At 37.0% G+C, this 19,003-nt stretch overlaps 1 protein-coding gene across 5 annotated transcripts in view; it reads right to left on the bottom strand.

Annotated features, from left to right (window-relative positions):
• TTBK2 (tau tubulin kinase 2) overlaps window positions 1–19,003 on the bottom strand; it is a 106,347-nt gene that overhangs the window by 55,330 nt on the left and 32,014 nt on the right. For 4 of the 5 annotated variants that reach the window (XM_054199210.1, XM_054199213.1, XM_054199211.1 and 1 more), the window contains 4 exons: window positions 18,305–18,452; window positions 11,517–11,590; window positions 10,328–10,468; window positions 7,889–7,993 (listed from right to left, as the gene is read on the bottom strand). In XM_054199210.1, the coding sequence (XP_054055185.1) occupies window positions 7,889–7,993; window positions 10,328–10,468; window positions 11,517–11,590; window positions 18,305–18,452 (468 nt within the window). Of the gene's footprint in view, window positions 1–6,915; window positions 6,987–7,888; window positions 7,994–10,327; window positions 10,469–11,516; window positions 11,591–18,304; window positions 18,453–19,003 lie in introns of those variants that run through there. The other variant, XM_054199214.1, reaches the window with a different exon arrangement.

Here is a 19,003-nt window from a genome sequence, read left to right as displayed (position 1 = left end):
CCATGAAATGGTGGAATTCAAGATCCTTAGGGCGGTGAGGAGGGTGCACAGTAAGCTCTCTACCCTGAACTTCAGGAGAGCAGACTTTGACCTCTTCAGGGATCTGCTTGGTAAGTACTGTGGGGTAAAGCCCTGGAGGGAAGAAAGGCCTGAGAAAGCTGTTTAATATTCAAGGATCACCTCCTTCAAGCTCAGGAGCTATGCATCCCAACAAAGAGGAAGTCAGGCAAAAACTCCAGGAGGCCTGCATAGATGAACAAGGAGCTCCTGGACAAACTCAAGCTCAAAAAGGAAGCCTACAGAGGGTGGAAGCAAGGACAGTAGCCTGGGAGAAATACAGAGAAATTGTCCGAGCAGACAAGGATCAGGTTAGGAAAGCTAAAGCCCTGATAGAATCAAGTCTGGCCAAGGACATCAAGGGCAACAAGAAAAGCTTCTACAGTTTCCATCAGTGATAAGAAAAAGACTAGGGAAAATGTGGGCCTTCTCCGGAAGGAAACTGGAGACCTGGTTACCCAGGACATGGATAAGGCTGAGGTACTCAACAATTTTTGCCTCAGTCTTCAGTAGCAAGAGTTGTAGCCATACCGCCCAAGTCACAGAAGGCAAAGGCAGGGACTGGGAGAATGAAGAACTACCCACTGAAGAAGACGACCAGGTTCAAGACCATCTAAGGAACCTGAAGGGGCACAAGTCTACGGGACCTGATGAGATGCATCTGCAGGTCCTGAGGGAACTGGCAGATGATGTTGCTAAGTCACTATCCACCACATTTGAGAACTTGTGGCAGTCTGATGAAGTTCTCACTGACTGGAAAAAGGGAACCATAACCCCCATTTTTAAAAACAGAAATAAGGAAAATCTGGGGAACTACCAGCCAGTCAGTCTCACCTCTGTGCCCAGCATCATGGAGCAGATCCTCCTGGAAACCATGCTAAGGCACATGGAAAATAAGGAGGTGGCTGGTGACAGCCAGCATGGCTTCACTAAGAGCAAATTGTGCGTGAACAAATTTTGTGGCCTTCTACAATGGCATTACAGCATTGGTAGATAAGGGAAGATGACATTATCTACCTGGAATTGTGCAAAGCATTTGACACTGTCCTGCACAACATCCTTGTCTCTAAATTGGAGAAACATGGATTTGATGGATGGACCACTCACTAGATAAGGAACTGGCTGGATGGTTGCACTCAAAGAGTTTGCAGCTTGATGTCCAAGTGACGAGTGGTGTTCCTCAGGGGTTGGTACTCGGACCTGTACTGTTTAACATCTTTGTTGGTGACATGGACAGTGGGATTAATCAGTGCACCCTTGGCACATATACTGACGACACCAAGCTGTGTGGTGCGGTCAACACACTAGAGGGAAGGGATGCCATCCAGAGGGACCTGGACAGGCTTGAGAGGCAGGCCCACGCAACCCTCATGAAGTTCAACAAGGCCAAGTGCAAGGTCCTGCACCTGGGTCAGAGCAATCCCAAACACAAATAAAGGTTGGGTGGAGAATGGATTGAGAGCAGCCCTGAGGAGAAGGGTTTAGGGGTGTCAGTGGATGAGAAACTCAACATGAGCCTGCAATGCGTGCTTGCAGCCCAGAAAGCCAACCGTCTCCCGGGCTGCATCAAAAGAAGCATGGCTAGCAGGTGGAGGGAGGTGATTCTGCCCCTCTACTCTGCTCTTGTGAGACGCCACCTGGAGTATTGCATCCAGCTCTGGAGCCCCCAACACAAGAAGGACATGGACCTGTTGGAGTGGATCCAGAGGAGGGCCACAAAGATGATCAGTGGGCAGGAGCACCTCTCCTGTGAAGACTGGCTGAGAGAGTTGGGGTTGTTCAGCCTGGAGAAGAGAAGGCTCTGGGGAGACCTCATAGTGGCCTTTCAGTACCTAAAGGGGACCTACAGGAAAGCTGGGGAGGGACTCTTTATCAGGAAGTATAGTCATAGGATGAGGGGTAACAGTTTTAAGCTGAGAGAGGGTACATTTAGATTAGATATTAGAAACAAATTCTTTACTATGAGGGTGGTGAAACACTGGAACAGGTTGCCCAGAGAAGTTGTGGATGCCCCGTCCCTGGAAGTGTTCAAGACCAGGTTGGATGGGGCTTTGAGTAACCTGGTCTAATGGATGCTGTCCCTGCCCAGGGCAGGGGGGTTAGAACTAGGCGATTTCTGAGTTCTCTTCCAACCCAAACCATTTTATGATTCTATGATAAATAAGACTTCCTATCATTCATGTACAGTTTCTTGTAGTAGAAGATAATCTTTTCCATATGCAGTATTATCTCCATCTTTGCAGAGTTCTATATAGACTGGCATTAAATTCTGCTTTTTGCTGTTAAGCATGCCTTCCATTTAAACCTTAAATAATAATTACAGTCATAACAGACTATATTTGAAGGTTTAAGGGTCAAACAAAGGTTATTTTCAACAGAAAATAATGATACTTTTCCAGTTTTATTTCCAAACAGAGATTTAAAAAAAAAAAAAAAAAAAAAAACCAAAAAACAGTGAGGTTTTGGGTGCTTACAGAAATCTTCCTTACAACATAAGGAACAGTCTGAAATAAAGAATGAAGTTTCTTTCTTTAAAAATCCAGAATTAGGTAATGGAAGGAGGTCACTATCTTTACTGTTGCTTATCTTTACTTTGAATGAAAGATAATAGGCTGTGCAGGCACAGCCTTAAAAATGAAAATAAGTAGCTCGTTTGATGCACTTTGGAAGGGTAACATAATCAAAACAAATCACTTAAATTGTGTCTGTAATAGCACCCTGAATTTTAGTGTTTGTCAAGGCAAAAACCTTGCATTCATTAAACCAGAAAAAGGATACTGTAACAGTCAGGTGGGGATGGTGAGCCTACACAAGAATTCAGGTTTGTGAATGAAAAAAAAAAAGCCCAAAAAAGAATACATACATACACATATGAATGCATGTGCACATTATACAGAAAGCACTGTCAGGATACATACACAGACTGGATGTAGAGACATATCAAGTCAAGACTGCCAGTAAGCCTCAGTGACAGGAAGATAGCATCACATGCAGTGATTAGGAACAGAAATAGTGATGAGTGGTTGGCACAGGAGAAAGGAGACTAAGTTTGAATTCATCATAAGATATTCACAAAGATACCTGAGACACATGACACAGTTTTAGTTTGAACAGAAGGAAACAGTATTGGAACAGGGACATCATGAATGCGAATCATGTGCCTAGATTAAAAAAGTGTTTATGAATGAAGCTATGTGAAGATAAAGGGGAAAAGGAGGGAACATAAAACTAGAGAGGGATACACTGAAGAAATAAAACTAGAAATTAAATTGTGAAAGAAGCTGGAGCCAGAGTAAAGTCAGATAAAGGAACACTGTCACCAAAGATAAAGGCAGAAACTACGTGGATACAGATTTAAGACTTGTGCTAACGGAAATGGAGAAAACTGAGAAAAGGAGAAAAAGCTGACAGAAATCACAGAAGACAAAAGCTAGTAAACTTAAGAAAAACCAGCACAGGAGAACATGTCAATAGATGGTATGTTGTTAGCACGTGGGCATGGAGAAGTTATAAAGTAGTTCTGATGGCATAACTACAGAAACGTCAAAGTTCTGGATGCTAACATCTCTAAATAAACACAAGATTATCTACCTATGCAATTTTCTTTGCAAGCTTGATTACATTATGATCCCTAGATAATTTAATTAATACTTTTTTAAAAATACTTTTTAACAAATAAAATAATTTCAAACTTACTAATACATAAGTCACTATTAATTTCAAGGCAGAGTGAACCAGAGTGGCTTTATTTGTTGTGAACTTTGTAATCAACACTACTTATGGTAAACAGCAGAAGAAACAAAACAGTGAGATAAACCTTATTTTATTTCACAGTAAATCATAAATTAAAATACGTTCTTATTCTAGTTAAAGTGTCAAATGTCTCATTTTAAAATTTCTCTCTAGCAATAAACAAGAATTAAATGAGAATTCAAGAAATCAGTGCTCCCACAAAGGAGAAAAAGAGAAATCACACTCAAGCTGGTCGGAAATAAGCAGTACTTAAACACAGGCTTTGTGTGCCTATAGAGCACAAAAATCCTGGGAGCAACTTTTGCTGTAATAACATCTATTTACTCTAGAGAGTAATTTAATTTATCATGGAAGATAGAGCTGCTTTTAACTTAATTCTGCAGCAGTTTCAGGAAGGTAGAAAAGCATGGCAGCAAGATGAGAAAACTGCACTGAACACAACTAGATCCAATGCAACTGTAAAATTTGCCCCAAAAGAGTCTATGATAACTCTTTAAAAGTCTGTAACTAAACTAATACGATGCATAAGAGACTTAGTTCCATAGGCTATGATTTGGAGTATTACAGACAGGTAAGTCTGTATGTTTGGAAACTAATAAACTAACTTCCAAACTATGTTTGGAAATTAACTAAGAAACTAATGTTCCGAACGGATCTATACACCACAGAAAAGATGAGGAAGAACCAAATCCATGCTAGGGAAGTGTCTGTGTCATCAATGCATTTTCTGTAATGAAAACAAGTATGTTTGGTAACTACTGTAATAACAATGTGAAACAAAAAATTAATTACTACAGACAGTACCAAAAATATTTAAATTCTCCAACCTGAATGATTCTTCATTTCTACTTTAAAGTATAAACATTTTCTTTTGGAATATTGCAGGAACTTTATCAAAATTTCTGCAGACTCACAAGCACTGCTCCCTGTTTGTGACCTTCACTGCCATATATGGCACCTGTAGGGAAATCTACACTTAAACATTGGCCAATACTTTCCAGATAAGATCCTGCATTCAGCAGCTTGAAACTTTCTCCACATTACCAATTTAAGCTGAAATTCTTCACGTTAGATGACTGGTTTTGTAGCTACTTGCTTGTAATTCAGTAAATCATTTCAAACTGTTCTTGAATGCAGCTGAAAGAAAAGTTTGGTTTGTTTATTAACCCCCACAATAATCTGTAGGAAGTCTATAACCCCAGTGTGCCTTGGAATGAAGACAGACAAGGAGGGATTTGAAAGTATACCATGATGATGTCAAGGAATATTCTACTAGTCATCCAAACCTGATTATGCCTGAGCTTTTGAAAAACTAAATTTCACGCAAACTCAGTACAGCCTTGTTTGAATCAGGCATCCAAATTCTTCAAATGTTCTGTCTGTCATGAGGCATAATTCAATCCAGAGCTGCAACAGCTTGAATTTCCTCTTACTCCCTCAGAATGGTGCAAAGAAAAGGAACTGAGAGCGAAGAAAATTTCACTTAGCTGCATTGTACTATTCCAGTTGGCACCAAAATTGCAAGCAGAAGAGAAATTAGTCTAACTAGAAGCGAAGCAATATGAGGAGGTAGATGTAGAAAGGAAACCAGAGAGGAGAGACAAAGAAAAGATTCAGACTAGAATAAGCACAGGATTAGCAGAAATGAAGAAGGGTTCGAATGGATGGTTGAACATATCAGTAGCCACTAGCACATACTTCAGTCAAATACTGGAATAAAACCATGGATTCCCAAGTTTTATAATTCCTCTTTTTGTAACAGATCTGAAACAACACCACCTTATCACACCGAAGTCGTATGAAACTGCTGCATTCCTGTGTCTTGGTACAACGTACTGGAATTAACTAAGAGTCTAATGTTGGGTAGCTCAATGGTTTGATAAATTTCTCATTTCCTCTTTGCTTCTTGACCTGATTGCACAAAATAAAGCAGTCTTCCTCACCTAAGGACCTCTTTTCAACTTCTTGTTTGAACTTCAGTCAAGTGAATACTACCTATATTAACAAGAAGATTTATAATATAAAACTGATGATAATTTATTCTTGTAACTGCCTTTTAGTTTCAACCCCCTTGCCAGTCTAAGTTGCGTTTCGACAGAGAACTACACAACACCTTTCTTCTCTACCAGTCTTGAAGATAACTCGACTTTTTATCTCCACCTGTTGGAATGCATACGCTAGCCAGTAGTGCTGGCCACTGATTTCTGGAGGGAAATCATAAAGTCATAAACTTTTCCGCTTTCAGCAGTATCCATATAAGCCTCTTTTGTCTTTTTGAGTCGAACAAACATTTACAGCCACCAGGAATTCCTTAATGTTGAAGGAAATACAAAGCTGACAAAGGACTAAAACCTGACACTATAATTTCCAAAACTTCTGATTCTTTTAGAACACATCATAGAACTTCAGGGACTCAGGGTTGATATGTAAAATCTCAATGGGACTGGATTCTTTCTGCAGAAGTCAGGTATATAGAAAGTTAGGCTTATCATAAAAATCTAATAATCAACCTTAACTAAGGAACAGGTTCTTACCAATAGAGTACTATGTTTTTTGGAGAACATGCTTTTACATTGTTCCAGGTTATTTGCAGTATCTGCTGAAGAAATCTAATGGAGTTTAGAAGAAGAATAGCCTTAAGGAGAAGCACATAGCACATTTAATGAAAATATTAATAAATTTTATTAGTAAGCAAGGCCAACAGTATGGTTGCTATCTATACAAGAGCCATTTCTGACTATTGAGTACAAATAAAAGTACTGTCTTTTTTCCCCCTCACTGGCACTCTACTAATATGAATTACACTATCAGAAAATTCTAAACAGATTAAATTGAAGAATTACTTCAGTTACATTGTAGGGCACTGCAATGAAAATCAAAAGGCAAGAGCTGAGTTGTTACAAAAGAAAGAATAGCAGAAATAGTAAATTTTTTGTTATCACCTATTTTTTCAAAAATACTGCCATTGGTGCGTATGCATATAGAAATTACAGAATCCTGGGAATTGTTTTTGAAACTACAGGTCAAGCAGCCAAATATACAGAACACGACAAGAACATTTAGAAATAAAAAAAAATTTAAAACTTCTTAAAGTGTTTAGCTCACCTTTCCAACAGCAGCAGCCACTCTGTTGGTCTCCCCTGTCTTTGCTTTCATTGCAGTGTCCAGCATTATGGCTGAAGGAATAGAGTACAGCAGAACCCCGCTAATTTACCTTACTAACTCATACACCTCATAATTTGCATACAAAGTTTTGCCACTTTCCCAACTTCTTAGGCAAAATAAAATTGAAAATCCTGCACTTACGGCTTCTATCACTCAAATCACATCACATTAATAAACGTGTTACACAATATTGACTAGTACATTATTCAGTATCACCATCAAAATGTAAACTAAAGTAGTTTAATAAATATGTTTCTTTAAAACATCAAAATGTACCATGGCACTGACGTGCTCATTTTCAAACTTTGAAATTAACAAAAGGACTGCCTGCCAGTGAATTAGGGAGGCTCTACTGTACTTAAAATTGCAATGTCCTCATTGATAGGCTTTTATCTACAATTTTCTTCAGACTGCATCACATGGGAATACAGCAACTACACTCAACTATGTCCCATTATATATTATAATTAGTGTCCTATCACTGTTTTAATTATTCAGACTTTCTCTTTCAGAAGATTATATATTCAGTTTAGTGTTTGACTATTTTCTCCTAGGTAATTTTTTTTTTTTAAACACAATATCATACCAAGTGAAATTCAGCTCTGCTGTATTACTCTGATATTTAATGAAAACCTATTTGTCGCTTGATTTTCCAAACCAAAAGATAGATTACCCAAAAAAATTCATATACTAGACCTCTGCCTCAAGCCAAAAATCTGAAACCTGATTCATTCCCGGCTGCCAATCTTTTAGTATAATCAATAAATCACATGACATTTCTGATCTGGAATGATGTTTGTCAAGTTTATATCAGTTACCAGTTCAATGCAACTCCCATACTTCTCCAGACAAAAAAGACAGCATATTACTACATTCAGTTAATAAAATTGACAACTGTGAAAAAATATCTTACTGGTCTGACATCCCCACATGAGTTGGTAAATTGCCGTGCCAAGCCAAAATCCAGCATATAACACTTTCTACAGGTGCTAGGAAAACGTCCCATTGCGAAGTTAGACTAGGAAGAAAAACAAATACAGATGGATATATAGATATATACACCCACACATGTTTCAATATGTGCACGTATTAATGAAGTAACACAATCATAGAAAATCCGCATTCTATTTCCCTAGCCTTCCTTCCATATTTTCAGTTCTACTAAACTCCCATTGAATGTGAAGAAAATGTTGTTAAGAAAATCGGACATCCATCTTAGCACATCTGAACAGCGGCCTACACAGCCCAAAGAGATAGTCATCTTACTTCATCCCTCAGAATACATTTTTAGCAAGAATTTTCCAATCATGTCACCCACTCCTATATTTTGATTTGGACATTTCAAAAAACTACCAGCCCAGTGGCTAACATGTTCATCTAAACAAATGCACGAATATCATATATGCAGAATACAGAATAAAGAGTGCAAGCTGCCTTTTCCTTTTCATGGGAGGGGGAAGAACCAGACTTTAAAAAACAAAACTAAAAAAATATCCCAAAATGGCCAAACAGTAAGAGCTGGAAAGTCACTGAGGACTTAGGGAGTCAATTCATTCTGAAAAGCTTCAGTAATTTTTTTTATTTGCCTCTATGGATTAACATTCCATGTTAGCCCTTTAAAAAAATAAGAATAAAAAATTTTTCAACACTCCTAGTTTATAATGTTTGAACATGTTGGCTGAATTGGTTTAAGTCTCTCCCCACCAAATCCCCTTAAAATGGATTATGTGATATAAAAAAAGATAAAGCTAAAAGATAAAACTACACATCTGAACAAGCTGAAAGCTTAATGCAACTAACTCTAGCAAAACTACTCTTCTTTTTCCATTAAGTGAAACAGCAGTACTGTTCTAAATAAATCGGAAATTCACAGCTTCTTCAATGTCAAAGGTTGAGGGTAAAGACCAATTGAAACCATGAATTGAAATGAGCCTGATCAAAATTATTTTTAAATGGAACAGAATTTCAGCATTGCCTAATTCATCACAAGACAAATAACGAACTAAGGACTTCAAGATTTCAGCTCAGCACAAAGCTTGCTTTTAGTATAATCCACCTAAAAGATACATAATAAAGGATAACATGGACTTGTATTTTCAAGCCAGGAAACCTGCATGCTAGAAAGCAATTGTGCCTTATTTTGCATGTGTAAGTCACAACACAACTCCTAAAGGGGAAGAAAAATTCTTTCTTTTATGAACCTAATGCATTGCTTCACACTGCTCTTCATCCTGACTCGCCATTTAATTTTCTGGGGTTCTTCCATCCCCTAACAGCATTCTCCATTTCCATCCTATTTGAGTCCATAGACCCCAAGACACAGCTAAATAACAAGATGTCCCAAATCCATCCTGCCCGCCATAAAGGAACACATTTCCCATTCAAAACTGGAATTGTTTTCATCATTAAAATCTTGCGCTCCAGCGAACTCCTCCTCACCTATTTCACTTGACATTCACTGCCTCTGTGTCCTTTGCCTATGAAATGAAATCTTAGGCAGGGGTCAGAGAGAACACAAGTTTTATAAACGCTTGCAAGGAAGAAGTGATGAAAATGAAAATTCCCTAATGCACAGAAACTTATCAGAGGCTTTATGTAAACAACATTCAGCTGACAGGAAATTTACCTACACATGCCAGATATAACGAGCCCTATTTGCATCTATTAGAAAATATAAGATTTGCTTATTTTCTCTCATTCACAGATTTTGAAAGTTGAGAGTTCTAATGACATTTTTAATATTGTCAATACTAAAAATAGCTGATGCAATTTCAGGAATAAATTCAAAGAAAAACAGAACAAAATAAGAAAAAAAGCATGATGCTACCAGGAAGGCACTGTCCTTGTGGTATTTTGACAACACTCATTTTATTAGAATTGCAGAATAGAACAATTGAACAGTTTTCTCTTACAGTCTTTCTTTCCTTGTTTGGCATATTAAATACAAAAAGTCGCTATTGAAGACCTTATAAATACATCCTACAGCTAGTATCTATTCTCTTAGATTTATTATGTGAAGATATTAATTGCCAAATTCATTATATCATATCTCACAGCAAATAGTCCTGATTGCATGATGCTACAGATGAAAGTTGGAAGTTTTAACTACAGAAAATTGCAAGGAGGCCTAAGTAACTGGAGACAATGATGACAAAGACCAAAGTTGTTGTTGCAATCCAACATTAATTAATAAAAAAAAAAATCTGCCCTATCTGATGAATAAACATTCAATTTTCTGTCCCTTCTCAGTTTTTTTTTCATTTTAACATCTAATATAGAACCTATTCTTATATATGCAGCCATCTAACGACCACATCTTACTTGACTATTTTGATTTAATGGGCAGACTTACTGGTTTTATGTCCCTGTGCAGGAATCCCACAGAATGAATACTTTCAATAGATTCCAAAATCTGCTTCCCAAGCCGCAAAGTGGTACTAATGGTGAATGTTCCTCGAGACTGGCTCCGACGCAGGTCTGCCAAGTTCCGACCCTGATCAAATTAAAAGGACATTTTCATAAAAAAAAATACTAATACCAAGATTCACGGATAGCATAAAGTCTTCCTACTACTTCTTTTTTAACCACAGAATACTCTCATTACCTATTTCCATATTCAAGGATAATACATGTCACCTAAATGTAATGAGTATATGCCACTGAGTATCTCCAACATTAAATTTAGAATCTATTTTTGAAAATATGAACCTCAGTATCTTTCTACTCCTAAATAACATGGACCAAACTAATCTCTTTTAGAAGACTAATAGATACGCTACTAGTTAATGTAGTATCTGTGTCACATCTGAAAAAATGCCACTGAGAAACTGCTCACAAAGACTTCTTTACACTCACCTCTTTAAGGGAAAGTACATAATTTATTTAATTATACAGCACATCTTAGATGACTTAACTGAACTGATGAAAAATATACTATGCAAGAAGTGCGCCCCCATGACATCACAGAATTGCTGGTTTGTCAAAATAACATATGACCAACAGTATGAACCACTGCACGCTTTTTCCAGCATTCATATTCAGCAAGATGATAAAGGACAAAAAGTCCACAACTTTAAGTGCAAATCACCCATTTTATCCCTTTTCACAGGAACAAGTCTTTCAGTAAAGCGACTTAAGTGTTCTCTATCACTTGCAAAGGATATCTTTTCACTTTGACCAAAAAAGCCAACAAAATGCAGAGACTAATATATTATATTTTAGACTATCTTCAAGTGATGACTTCAAGGGAATGTGAATTATCTCAGAAGACATCACAATTCACTCTTTCAATAGTCAGGTCTTTCTGAGGATGCAACTTTCTCCTTTCTGAGAGAATTATGGAAACAATATTGAAGGATAAGAATATAAAAATTTAGGTTTTCTCACTCCTATGCGTTCACGATGTTTCATGATCTTTTTAATCATTTTTTGGTGGTTTTTTTTATTTGTCATCCTCTAAAATTTTACTGGTATTTTCGCATATGCTTGGCTAATAAACAAAAACACACAAGCAAACTTTGAGCTCTCTTTGATACACTGACCTGCAACTGCATGACCACATAGTTAAATCTGTCATTCCTTCCACATCCAATGAATCTACAGACATGATCTTTTCCTAAGGAAAAAGAAGCAAATTAGTCAATAATAATAATGAAATTTTGTGGTTTATTCCTTTAAATACCTAGCAAATTACTGGCAGAGATAGTTATATTTCTTTAGATATCTTTAACAAACTTAGCTCCCCACTCCCACAGTTCAACAGCTGTAAAACCAACATCAGTACTACTTCCATAAAATATGCAGCCCTACCACACCTATCACTCTTCCCTAAGTAAACATGCATGGCAACAGGCCTAAATATCCACAAATTCAAGGCATTTTGGATTGGGAAAATGTTATTTTCTTGCTGATGGCTTGTTATAGACAATGTTTCTAGCCACCATTCCTCTTTTTTCATAAGCTGGAGCTGCTGCAATGACAGAAAACAGTAGTAGTTACCTGCAGGTCATGTTTTGTATTAAAAAATTGCAGAAAATGTAATTCAACTAATCCAACTTATGAATATCTTTTTCTAGAATATGATCTTTGCTGTTTAGCTACAAAAGACAAATTCAGCTCAGGTACAATGAACCAGAGATAAAAGTACTGTAGTAGTTTAAAAAAAAAAAAAAAAAAAAAAAAGTTTGGTTTCAGACAATTTTCTTTAAAGCCTGTGAAGGAGAAGAGGGCTGGTCAAAAATAATCTCCTTACTATCATGCAGTTGTAAGTCAAAGCATAAGATTCTCCAGGTAGAGAAAAAGGCAAGCTAAAGACTGCAGTAGGAAAACAGAAGGGCAATGCAACCTCATTGTCATTTTGCCATCTGTGTTCATCGACCTGAAGACAACCTGGGACCCCTTATGAACCCACCCCACGACAGAAGAGGGTACTGTAGGGTTTAAGTCCCTCAGGCCATTTACCTTCCTTTCTGAAACCATGGAAGCTACAGCCAAGAGAAAGCTGATGGTCACAAATGGCTGCTAAAGCTGTGTGAGATTTGTTTCACCTAAGGTTTCCTTCATTAATTTCTTTACCCTTAGGATTACCAGAATGTCATAAATGGAAAAAAGATGACAGGGGAAAAGCAATTCAAAATTTCGAAAAAAACATTACTGCTTTCAAAACACCATCACTGCTAGCTACAGATCTGGGAGGACTTTTTACTGCTGCACTCATAGCTCCATCAAATCCCTAAAACTTGGCCCTACGGCTTCTGAATATTTTCACTTCACTTGACAGAAGAGCAGTTGCCTGTTTATTGCTTCCTCAGGAAGCTCCCTGCCACATAGAATTAAAATAGGCCCATTCAAACAAAGAAAATGGTACAGGATTCATAAAAAAAAATTATTTTAAAAGGAATCTCTACAACTTCTGCATATACATAAGTGCTAAGCTGTAATTGTCACTGCTTTTCCTCCAGTCTTTCCCTCCACCCATTTGTTTAAGTAAAAGACAGGCAAAGTTACAGACAGTATAATTTTATGAAGAAAAAGGATTTGCAGCAAATTTGTCAAGATGAAATTTTGTATATTCATTGCTGCAGTTTCTAGTTAATGAAGTCTCATCTCAAATATTTATGATTCATTTTACAGCCACAGTGGGTATGCTGAGGGAACATCTTCAGAGAAACATATTAGTCAGATTTCATCTGACAAATTCAGTAGACATCCAAAATTCAGTTTGGTCAGAGAAACCCCATTTTAACTGGAACAGTTGTGTGGTAAATTCTCTGGAAACTAATTTTATGAAAATCTGAGCAAAGGGGAAAGGGCAGAAGTAGGGTCTGCATACCTTATTCAAATAGCATGATCCTCCGCCACTCCAGTGTGGCTATATGCACCTACTACACCTTTGCAGATACCTTCAGTTCATTTTCCCTTAGCAAGAAAACAGTATTTTCTTACACCTGTGAGCCACATGGCTGGGGAGCAGGGTGAGAAGATGGCAACAGACTGCAACGAGCAACTACACCCTTGAAAAGCTTTCTAGGGAGTGTAGGAAGCATACATGCCATTCCCCAGGCTGCAGTGTATCACTGTAGCTTGCTTTTCAGCCTACATCAGACACAACCCATCACTAAATTATGATAGAGAGCTGCAAATGAGTGAGGGAGAAGTCTGTAAGGTTGTGTGAGACAGAAACCAACTGAGTGAGTCTCACTCTCACTGAGTGAGATGTGATAAATCTGTCTTCTCCCATCTGACTGTGGGAACAGATGGCCTAACAACATGATTAAACAAAACAACCATCTGTTGCAGCAGATTTCTTTTTAAAAAACAACAAACAACACAACCAAAAACAGAGTTTAAAGAGTTAAACGGTATTCAGACAACAATAATTAGGAGACAGCATCGTTGGCAGGAAAAAAAAAAAACGAAAAATAAAAAATAATCATCAAAGATGCAATTGATGTAATGATAGCCATACCGGTGAACATGCTCCTCCTTCACAATTAAGAAAGAAGTCATACAACTACTCACATATTTAAGCATGTTTTGCTATATCAGGGTCTTAAAAGAGCTTCTCTAAAGTTTTCATTATTCACTTTACTGCATACCTACAAAGTTCGATTCATTTCACCCCCACAATGAATGACTCTTAATTTTCAAAGTTCCTGAAATCAAAAATAATAAAATAATAGTACATCCCTGCACTTCTGTCAACAGCTATTCTCATTTCAGTTTCACAGTTTCTGTGAGATAAGATTCTAACTCAGAAACACTTGAAAGCACATTTATAACCTTGAGAACGTGCCTAGCTCTCATAAAGACTGGATGAGCTGACATATTACACCTGTTTATTTAATTATTTCCCGAAAGTCTGTTTCTTTATAATTTTCCCAGAAATTGTATATGATAATAAACTTTAAAAAAAAAAAAAGATCCACACATCAAGAGAATACTGAATGCCACTGTCAGCTCACTGTCTCTCATTGCATACTATTCACACATCAAACTTTCCAAATATTTGCAAGAAAAAGTATTTTCACAACAATTAAATTCCTTCCTCTGATTTATGTCCAAGGTAACTAGAACACCTTGAACGTAAAAGAACATAAGCCCTTTGAGAAAAGGATAGTAATTATATACATACATATATATATATACACACACATGCCAAAAAGGGATAGAAGAACAAGATAAAAGTTGGTCTCAGAGGATGTATGCTATTAGAAGGTTGTTACAAAAATATCCTAAAAGAACTGTTTACAATTTCACCTGCTCTGAATCTGCATGAAAAAAAACTTGTCAAAAATAATAAAAATTTCTATATGGTAAACGAAGCATTTAATAAAAAATATTTTTCAAGAATCAATGATAAAATTGTTTTCTACTCCCCATTTTTGTCCATTTTTCTTTATTTTCTATCTGCTTCAAATTTTTAGCTCTTGCATACTGAAAACTTGTGAAGGTAGAAAAATTAATAGGAATGGCTTGTAGGAGCCAAGATTTTATGTATAATTTAAAATGGTCTCTACCATAGCCTTATTTAATAAAAATCCTTTAAGTACGGATAAAAATATACGCATGTAAAAATAAAAGTTATGTATCTGTGCAAACTATAAATCCCAATATATGCAAAGGGTTCATCCTTGACCCATCTCTTACTGTAGTCACTTTCCTGATCATCTACAATTTTCCTTATCTAAAACCAGGGCAGTTACACCGTAATGTGGAATTGCACAGCAATGACTAAAGGTCACCTCTAATGTTACTATCATGAAATCACCAACTTCTTTTTTTCTTTTTTAAACTGTACAAGAGAATAAAAAAAGATTAAAGATAAGGAATAATATTTAGATTTTTTTCTCATAAGGAAGATTGTCAAAAAACCTTCTAAAGTTCTCATACAAAATCAGGGTTTCAGTTACGTAAAAACTTCTATTTATTGTTTTCGCAGGGAAATAATATCGAGAAAACAAATAACTGGAAGATCTTTATTTGGATTATATATTATTTGGATCATTTGCCTCAGTGGATCTGCTGTTCAGGTGTTTCATTATTCTGTTCTTTTTCAGCACTTCAGTAGAACCAGAGACTCTTCTGCAGGAAGACGTGGGTTGTTAAAGGAATTATACTCCCCAAAGGAAGAGCGATATGAAAATTATAACTTCTGTAAGGCCCTATGGCAATTATTCAAAAATCAATTTTTTTATTATTTCAGAAAACATTTTTGGTTTTCAAAAATATTTCAAGAAGTAAAAAAGTTTTTACTAAGAAAAAAGAATTTTTGCAATAACTTACCTCAAACTTCACTATACGTAAATTCACAGCAGAAAGTTTTAAGGCACTCCAGTTATACAGTCACATATAAAGCTATGTTTTTACAAATACATTGGCATTGTAGTGCTACCAAATGCCAATATTTTATTTCAGTTTCAACTGTTTTCCTTCTTTCTTTAGTTGCTTCACCTACACCATTTTAAAGACTCTGGGTTTTGTTAAAAATAGAATCAAGCTCATATGTGCAGAAAAAAAAAAAAAACACTTGTGAAAAATTACTTCTCAGCATTTAAAAACCCAAGAGTTACAGGGTATTTGTTTATTCAAAACTCACTGTCTTTAAGATAATGTCTTTCAAGAATCCTCACAAATGGTTTCTAAGTTTACAATTTGTAATACTGAAATGCACTGTTCCTCACTGGACTAGAACTCTAATATGCAGTCCCTGAATCTCCTTGCTCAACTATATAAATACTAGAGGGTTTTGTGAAATTCTTCAAAAATACATAAACACAGGAACAGTTTGTTAACACTCTGCCATGTGACATGCTTGCCCTCAAATCTATAGAGGCTGTCAATTTCTGCTGCAACGTGACCTTTACAGCAGATTAGGCAGCACTGTATGTCATACAGATTTTGTTTTATTCAAACTAAGAGTTTGGAAAAATCGGGCTGCTGACAGGGACAGATGTATTGGCCAAAATCTTCTATCTTTTTAAAGAAAAAAGTCACCCTTTAAACTTTATTTTTATAATCTTATGTTGTGAAAAGCAATGAAGAGAAGCCATTGCATATTTCTCTGTATTGATAGCTTCAGACATTAAAGCATTTAAAGGTACCTCAAAAGTGACTATTTGTTATGGTTTGAGAAAACCCATACAATTTATTGTCGTTTAGACAATTATGCTATCACCCGATGACCCCTCCCAATGGGAAAGGGGAATCAGGGAAAGCAAGGGAACACAAGGGTTGAAATATAAATAGATTTAATAGGATAAGACTAAATAATTAACAATAATACTAAAGAACCAGTATTAATCCCAATACTAATATAAGATATACAAGAATTATACTCAGCCAATTCTATCAGCAGGAAGCTGTGCACTCCCAGCAGTGGACACTAAGTGTCGGACACTGTGAGCGCAACGGCTTCGAGAGGAAGGGAAGGGCTCAGGGGTCCGGCATCGGGGCAAGGAGTTTCTCTGGATCACCGCCATCAAAAGAGAGAGAAACTACGCAGCAAACTTTCTAATCTATATTGAATGTGACGTTCATGGTATGAAATAATCCTGTTGGCCAGCCTGGGTCAAATGCCCAGGCCTCACTCCTCCTCTTCCCTGCACCGGGCAAGGCTTGAAAATATTCAGACCTTGAATCCCACATAGCCTAGTTGGCTATAAAGTAAATATTTTCACAAATTCAGACATTAGAGTCTTCCAGAAGTGGAGTTTTCCCCAGCATTAGAAGAGAAATTAGTCCTGTGTCGCTCAACCCAGGACACTATTCAAAGCAGTGATTCTAAATGGTCAAGGACCTGAACCCTAAAAGTATTTCAGGGCTCTACATGGCAATAATAATTTTTTTTTCTACAAGTTACAGTATTTTAAAGTTGGGGTTTTGTTTGTTTGTGTGGTTTTTTTTAAAATGTTTCCCATTTCAACATTAGAACTATTCTTGGCAACACTTGCACAGGCAAAGAAATGCAAATATTCTTATTTTGCATGTTACATGAAGGACCCGCAAATATTCAATGCTAGAGAGTACAGGGAAAAAAAGAGACCATCTCAAAGAGGAAACAAAAAGCTAAAAACAACAACAAAGGCTAGAGCAAAAATGGTAAGGACAAGATATAGATCCAGAATAAACTACAGTTGAGCATACTACCAAGATGATTAGGGGACTGGAACACCTCTCTTATGAAGAAAGGCTGAGGGATTTGGGTCTCTTCAGTCTGGAAAAAAGACGGCTGAGGAGGGACCTTTTCAACACTTATAAATACCTAAAGGCTGGGTGCCAGGAGGATGGGGCCAGGCTCTTTTCAGTGGTGCCCAGCGACAGGACAAGAGGTAACGGGCACAATCTTGAGCGTAGGAAGTTCCACCTAAACATGAGGAGGAACTTCTTTACTTTGAGGGTGGCAGAGCACTGGAACAGGCTGCCCAGAGAGGTGGTGGAGTCTCTGTCTCTGGAGACATTCAAAACCCGCCTGGACGCATTCCTGTACAACCTGCTCTGGGTGACCCTGCTCTGGCAGGGGGGTTGGACTAGATCATCTCCAGAGGTCTCTTCCAACCCTATGGTTCTATGATTTTATGATAAGTTTTGCAGCAATTTAATTTTTGTTGTTCTTTTTATTTTCACGTCAACCTCTTCCAAAGAAAAGGTTCATTGTAGTAAAACTTTCAGAAGCTGAAAGAGCTTCTATTCCACTGTTAATAACCATTTAGCAATAACCTGCAGAATGTGGGGAATATTTACCCAAACTATTACTAAATAGAGATTATAATGATTTTTTAAGAAGATACACTGACATTCTACTTCTGGCACACCCAGGGTACAGCCGTACCTTGCAATTTCTTCAACACAGCTACTTCCATTTTCAGCACTTGCTTTGGTTGCTGAGCTGATTCGACCTTCAGTGCAACATTTTCCCGAGTAAGCAAGTCCAGTGCATCGTAAATTTCTCCAAATCCTCCACCACCAATTTTCCTCAACTAAATTGGGAAAAAAAGAAAGAACAAAAACAGATTTTAAAAAGGGGAGAAGAAAAGAAAGGAAACAAAACATCAACAGTTCTTTGTACTGTCTGTCGTATTGCAAATGCTGTTGTATTACTAATAGATTTTAAAGTAACATAATCGTATCCTTCGGCATAAAAGAGCTACTGAATAACCTACAAAGTTATGGTTACAGCTTGGAAAAGAATTCTAGAAAAACAAGTTAATATACCTGATCTCCATCTGCACTAAACCTGTATTTAATACAACAGAAGAATACACTAGCATTCCCAACACGAACCTGACCAAAGCCAAAGCCAGCATGCTGAATAATGTCTTTCCCTAGTCACATACTACCCAGAGATCTTCAAATACAAATGCACAGTCACATTTTTAAAATATGCCATCTTTTTCTTTTTTTGTTTTTCCCCAGAAATATGCACACTGAATACTAAAGGTATAAAAGTTCTTGGACTTACTGAAAAGAGGCAGCATTTTCTATACATGCAGTGACTCACACATAACAGCTAAATCATAAATGATAAGTA

This window comes from Rissa tridactyla, chromosome 4, assembly GCF_028500815.1.
Source record: "Rissa tridactyla isolate bRisTri1 chromosome 4, bRisTri1.patW.cur.20221130, whole genome shotgun sequence".
In the NCBI taxonomy this organism is placed as follows: Eukaryota; Metazoa; Chordata; class Aves; order Charadriiformes; family Laridae; genus Rissa; species Rissa tridactyla.
This window is presented reverse-complemented; position numbering and strand designations above follow the sequence as displayed.